This window comes from Echinops telfairi, unplaced genomic scaffold (genome assembly GCF_000313985.2).
Source record: "Echinops telfairi isolate 266 unplaced genomic scaffold, ASM31398v2 ScPeMD7_4;HRSCAF=17, whole genome shotgun sequence".
In the NCBI taxonomy this organism is placed as follows: Eukaryota; Metazoa; Chordata; class Mammalia; order Afrosoricida; family Tenrecidae; genus Echinops; species Echinops telfairi.
In genome coordinates, this window is record NW_022103900.1 from 40,672,570 (window position 1) to 40,679,406 (window position 6,837).

At 38.3% G+C, this 6,837-nt stretch overlaps 1 protein-coding gene across 1 annotated transcript in view; it reads left to right on the plus strand.

Annotated features, from left to right (window-relative positions):
* The window catches only part of UGGT1 (UDP-glucose glycoprotein glucosyltransferase 1), a 176,198-nt gene that overhangs the window by 136,556 nt on the left and 32,805 nt on the right, over nucleotides 1–6,837 (plus strand). Inside the window, exons 26-29 of the mRNA XM_004703949.2 lie at nucleotides 1,427–1,585; nucleotides 2,091–2,176; nucleotides 3,857–3,941; nucleotides 5,124–5,212. Coding sequence (XP_004704006.2) covers nucleotides 1,427–1,585; nucleotides 2,091–2,176; nucleotides 3,857–3,941; nucleotides 5,124–5,212 — 419 coding nt within the window. The remainder of the gene's footprint in view (nucleotides 1–1,426; nucleotides 1,586–2,090; nucleotides 2,177–3,856; nucleotides 3,942–5,123; nucleotides 5,213–6,837) is intronic.

Genomic DNA, 6,837 nt, shown 5'->3' on the forward strand with positions numbered 1-6,837 from the left:
CTGCACCCCTTTGAATGTGTGTGACTCTTCTCAGCCTTGCCAATATTCCATTCTTCTAGAGCCACATATTTTTTTCTCAAATCACAGAGATAATAAAATGTTCAGTCTGTTCCTCTTTCACTTCTTCACAAATGACAGAACCAATTCGCAGCCTGGCCATAAAAGGCATGTAGGAATTATCTATAAGTAAGATATTTGTAAATGAACTACCTGACATTAGGTCAAATTACAAAGCCCTATCTGAACTAGCCTGTAGATGATGTTAAGGGATGTTTAGTCCGATCTGACTCAGCAACCCTCTGTACCACCCTATGCCCTGTCCTGCACCATCCTCACAAACGTGTTGTCATCAGCCATTGTCGCTGACACTTTTAAATCCAACTTCCTCTTTCACTAGCCTTCCACTTTACCAAGCATGATGTCCCTTTCTAAGGATGGGTCTTTCCTGACATGTATGTGAGATGGAAGTTTCACTGTCCTCATTTCTAAGGAACATTCTGGCTGTACTTTTTATGGACAGATCTGTTTGTTCTTTTGGCAGCCCTGGTACTTTCAATATTCCTCACTAACTCTGCACCTCAAATATACCAGTTCTTCTACAGTCATCTTCATTCCTCATCTGGCTTTCACTTACATAGGAGGCCGATTAACATACCATGGCTTTGGGACAAGCATACATTAGTCCTCAAAATGATATCTTTGTTTTTGAACACTTTGAAAAGACCTTGTGTAGTGGTTTTCCCAATACAATAGGTTATTTGATTTATAACCTTGTCTTTCTCCCACAGAGTGGCTGGTGGTTTTGAGCTGCTGACCTTGGGTTAACAATCCAATGCATAGCCACTGTGCTACCAGTTTTATTATATAGCTACGTAGCCACCACAAAAATCAAGACATATCAATATCCTTCTTCCCCTAAACTCTCAGTCTTATGCCAATCTTGTGTCAACCCTCTGCTCCTAACTCCTGGCCTCAGACAATCAACTCAATGCTTTCTTTTACTATAATTATTTGTCTCTTCTGTGGTTTCATGTTAGTGGAATCATACAGTATGGGCTGTTTTGCATCTTCTTTGGCTCAGTATAATGTTTTAAAATCAGCTTTATTGTATGGTATAATAGGCATACAATAAAACTTGCCAATTTTATGTGTACAGTTCTATGAGTTTTTGTACTTTTGTACAATTAGATAACTACCATAAGAATCAAAGTACAGAGTATCACCCCCCAAATTTCTCTTCTGCCCCTGTTCCTTGCCTCAGGCAACAATCCAATTTAGTTTTTCTGTTACAATATTTTGTTATAAATGTGATCATAGAATATGTATCTAGGCATTTGTGTTAGACATTTTTCACTTATATGATGCATATGCTTTTCGTCCCTGTTATATCTATCACTCTTCACGTGATTCAATTTTGATATTACAGGTAGAGAGCATCGTGACTGCTGAGTATGAGCTGGAGTACCTGTTACTAGAAGGTCATTGTTATGACATCACCACAGGCCAACCTCCCCGAGGACTGCAGTTTACCTTAGGAACTTCGGCTAACCCAGTCATTGTTGACACCATTGTAATGGCTAATCTGGTAATTAATTAGCAAATCATGTCAATATTGTCCTATTAATTTGGGTAATAGAATTTATGATGGTGCAGTTAGGATTCTGAATCATTGAAACGGAAATTCATGAGTGACTGAATTCAGTCAATATAATAATCTGTAGTTCAGTTTAATTTGTAAAGTAGATTGGAGTTACATGCTAGCCTAACAAAAACCATCTGGATTATGCTACTCCGACCAAACTGGCCCCTGAACATGGATTGTTCACGAAGTGACTGTATTTTTATTTTCTTTAGAGAGATGCAACTTGGTCACACATTGACCCTTCACTTAAGCACAGCTATAGGACAGGCTTCCAGGCTTGACTGGCTTCTATTTTAATAGTATTTCTAATGAGTAATCTTTTGCTTCTATGGTTATTGTTAACTATCTTATTTAAAAATAAATAATGTTTCAGAAAATAAATGTCCCTCAGGAATAAAATTTTAGTGTTTCAAAGATATCTAAACTTTGCCTTTTCTTTTCATCCTAGGGCTACTTTCAATTAAAAGCTAACCCAGGAGCTTGGATTCTCAGACTTAGGAAGGGGCGATCTGAAGACATTTATAGAATCTACAGGTAGGATTAAGTCATGCATGTACATTTTTTCAGAGCAGTTTTAAATGTAAGTCAGCTGTGCTTGAGTATTACACTGGCAGGTGGACAAAAATTTAATTTATAATTGGGTGTTTTGATGAATCAGTGCTTTTCTAGGAAATTAAATCTGTCAGAATTATCAACATTAAGCTAATGCCTGCTAGTAACTATAATCAGGTGTTCACTCTGCACTGATTCCTTCCTGTAAATAGTATCCCAGACTCACATCATCGGTCACTGTGGTAGAGACCGTAGCAGGTAAGAAATGGAGTCAGTTCTTCTCAGTTCAGTCAGGGTTGAGATGTGGATGTGCTAAAAGAAAAATTACACATTGATGCCCATGTCTGGCTACCTGCCAGTGTAGTACTCAATTACAGAGGGGCCCTTTTCTTAGTAGGAAGTAGAAGAATTTTATGTTGAAAAATAATATTTACATGTAAATAATAGACTAGTTTTCTCCAAACAGTTCCTGATATGTGAGTTACAAAACTTTAGTCTGTCGTACAGGCGTATTCGTTGTTCTTCCAAAGCACATGCCCTGCCCCTCCCTGCTTTCCCAGACCCTCTTCTCTTTCCCTTAGGGGTGATGTGGTTCCCTCCTCTCTTGTTGGCTTTCTAAGACCTCCCTCATGCACTGCTTACTCCATGTGGACAGTCCCCAGCTTTGAAGTACTTCATGATTCAAGTTTCTCCCCAGCAGAGTTTTACTTTTGTCTGATAACCCTGCTCTCTAATGGAGTACAGCTAACTAACCCAGTGAATTCACATTATTAGCTTGGCTTTTTATAGTCAACACCCTGAAATTTAGTAACTTTGGAAATTTTAGCTATTACAGTTTCTTGGTAAAGAAACATTTTTATTTTTCCTTTTCTGCCCTTTCTACCTACAATTGGACCTTGTTGTCATATATTTCTTCCTACATAAAGCAAATGTTAGACTGAGTCCCAGGTCTAGACGTGGATGTTCGTGTGCCTCCAACAAAATGATAGAAACATAAAAGAAATAAGGGTTCTTGGTGGGTAGGGAGGGGACAAAAGGAAGCTGATATCAAGAAGGTCAAGAAGAAAGAAAATGTTTTGAAACTGGTAGCAATTGTACAATACTGCTTGGTGTGATTGAACTATGGAATGTTACATCTGTAAAAGCTCCCAATAAAATGATTGAAAAATAAAAACAATAAAAGAAGATTTTCCTCTACAAAATGTGACACAGAGCCAAGTTTTGATGATTGCTAACAAGAGAGTGAACAGTGATATGTTTCCAGGAGTGCTTTAGAATGGCATGCCCTCCTCTTGCCCTCCTTTACGTAAGGTGCATTTTGTGTAAGGCTGATGACTATAAATACGGAGTTGTCAGAGCACATCTGGTGCTCACCGGGCTACAGGAGCCCTCTTCTCTGGAAGACCTTATTGAAAGAAAGACTCCTAGAGGAGTTTGTGCTGTATCTGTTGTCATCTATGTTTAAGGATAGAGCCTTCGACTAGTACTTCCGTGTGACTTGAAGGAACTTCCTTGGTTGAGAGAAAGTCATTTGTTCTGGAAAACTCTGTATGGTAAAGGTGTGATGGACAAATACAGGGGATTGCTGTCAGACCATACACTGCATTCTGAGTTTGGATTTGTAACATCTACATTACTTTCTCTAATTTTTTTCTCCCTAAGCCATGATGGTACAGATTCTCCTCCTGATGCTGATGAAGTTGTTGTTGTCCTCAACAATTTCAAGGGCAAAATTATTAAAGTGAAGGTGAGTTGGTATGTTAAGTTGCAAAACATGTCCATATACTTGTAATCAGTGGCTGTTACGTAAACATGCATATCTTGAAACCATCCCAAGACTTCAGTTTCACTTTGGAACTTTGCTACAGCATTTACAGGAACATTGCTGTGAGTATAGAATATCTTTTCTGACTTGTTTTAGCACAATGATTTTTTGCCATTTGGTCACCTCAGTGAGTAATAAAAAACAAACTCACTGCCATTGAGTCAATCAATCCTGACTCAAGGTACCTTAGAGGACAGGGTGGAAGTGCTTCCGTGGGTTTCTGAAACTGTAACTCATCTTTTTCCCATAGAGTGGTTATGTTTTCAAAATGTAGATCTTAAGGTTAACAGGCCAATGCATAACCCACTCCCCGTGCACAATGACAGTCCCATTTATATAGAGTGTTCTTGTGTGTACTGTGTTCATTTATATAGACACAATTCACATAACTATTGATAATTTTATTCTCAGAAAATTGGATAAATGCTAATGAAAACCCTTAACAGTTTATAGAATGGTAGCCTTATTTTGTCTCTTCTCACTCCTATTCTTCTCAGAATTTTGAAGTTATGAGAACCTTTGAGTAAAAGGTATTATGAACTGAATCATCATGAGACACTGTCAAATCTAAAGCAGACCTCACAAGTAACAGAACAAAATAATGGTCCCTGTGTCATAGAGTTAACTTGTCTTTTTACTGATAAATCCTGATTTTTTTTTTAAGGTGACACAACATGACTTCTGCCTGACAATTGAGTTCAAGAAGGCTGCCCATGTTCCCTGGAACAGCTGTTTAGCTCAGTGAATTATGTTTCTGTTTTTTCTGAGATCATATTACTTACACAATTGTAGTTTACTCAGATATTACCCACAAAATGGTCTTAGCTCATTTTACAAATTAAAAATAATTTTTGCCTAATTAGAAGAACTTGCATTGCCTAATTAGAAGAACTTGCATTCTCCTCATGTAACATTCCAATAGGAACAGCATGATGATACTTCTGTTGAGTATAGCTAGACTCCGGGTTGAGTTGTGCCTTCTCTTGGGATAATTAATGGGTAATTACTTGGTTCCCTATTGCTGAAAGTATTCACAATATACATCCTGTACAAATCAATTTTATGTCTGTTAGGCATAATAAGATTCATTATATACAATTGCAGGTTCAAAAGAAGGCAGACATGGTGAATGAAGACTTATTGAGTGATGGAACTAGTGAGAATGAATCTGGATTTTGGGATTCCTTCAAATGGTAAATTGCCATAATAAAAAGTAGTATTTTTAAGGAAAAAGTGGTAATATGTTTGTGGAGGATAGTAATCTCCTTTGGGCCTTTCAGATTCTGCTTTGTACAGTCAGATCTTGTGTTTATATTTTGAGTAGAGTAACATTTTCCTCTTGACTATTTCTCCTTATGTTGAAGTTACTTCTCATCCATATTTCACGACTCTGGTTTGATTGTACCTGCTTTCTGAAGTGTTGGTTGGTAACTGCTCAGTTTATTTCTCATTTTACAAGCTGCATTTTACTGGACTGAATGAAACCAAACGCACTGCCATGGACTCAATTCTGACTCATAGTGACCGTTTCCAAGGCTGTAATTCTTTATAGGCGTATACGAAGGGTACCCTCGCTCCCAACATAAAAAGGAAAAATCTCCGCTGGGTGGAGCTTTCGTAGTACACATTTTTCCCACTAGGCGAGCATCCAGCAACTCACTCTGAGTTAGTGCACCCAGTGGCATCACCTGGGAATGTTCTCTCTGGTCACAGTAAATTTTTTTGTAAAAGCAGTTTCGCATGAACCTCGTTTTTTGTGATGGCCAATTTAAGAGAACAGTGTGTGGCTGTGAAATTTGTTTCCTGCTTTGGAAAAATGCTGCAAAAACTGGTGTGATATTGAACACAGCTTACAAGGACAGCATTAAAGGAAAACCTCAAGTGTACAAGTGGTTTTCTTGTTTCAAAAAAAGGTCAATTGATAACAAATCTCGTTCTAGACATCCATCAACTTCCCGCAAGGACGAAAATGTCAACAAAATTTTTGCACTTGTGCTCGAAAACTAACGACAGACCACTGAAGAGATGGGGAAGTTATCTGGACTATGTTGGACTTTGATTCAGCAAATTTTAATGGAAGATTTGGGAATGAGAAGGGTCAGTGTGAAATTTGTGCCTTGGATTCTGAATGACCAGCAAAAAGCGCATCTGCTGGAAACATGCTATCCTATGAAGAACAGCTCTGAAGTGACCCGAACTTTTTTTCCAAGGTCATTACTAGTAATGAGACATCATGCTATTATGACCCTGAAAGCAAACATCAGTCAAACCAGTGGAAAACGACATTCACCTTGCTCCCTCCAAAAAAAAGTTCGTCAAGTGAAATCAAAGATCAAGACAATGCTCATTTGTTTTTTTGATGTGAGGGGGATAGTTTGGAGTTAATTCCACAGGTCAGACTGTTCATCAAACTCTCCATTTAGAAGTTCCAAAAAGATTGCATAACAGTATGTGACCAAAAAGGTCTGATTTGTGGCTGGCAGAGAACTGGTTTTGCCACCAGGACAATGCACCTGCTCACGCAGCCATCTCAGTGCGCCAGTTTTTGGCAAAATACAACATTCCTCTCTTGCCCCCTGCACCTCATTCACCTGACCTCACTCCTTGCGACTTGCTTTTGTTTCTGTGGATGAAGAGATATATGAAAGGACAGCAATTTGACGACATAGAACAAGTGAAGAAAAATATGAGGGAGGTTCTGTCAGCTGTCCAAACAGATGAGTTTGAAAAATGCTTCCAAGAATGGAATTGCAGCTTCGACACATATATTAAGTGTAATGGAGAGTACTTTGAAGAGGAGAACGTGGTTTTGTTAAAA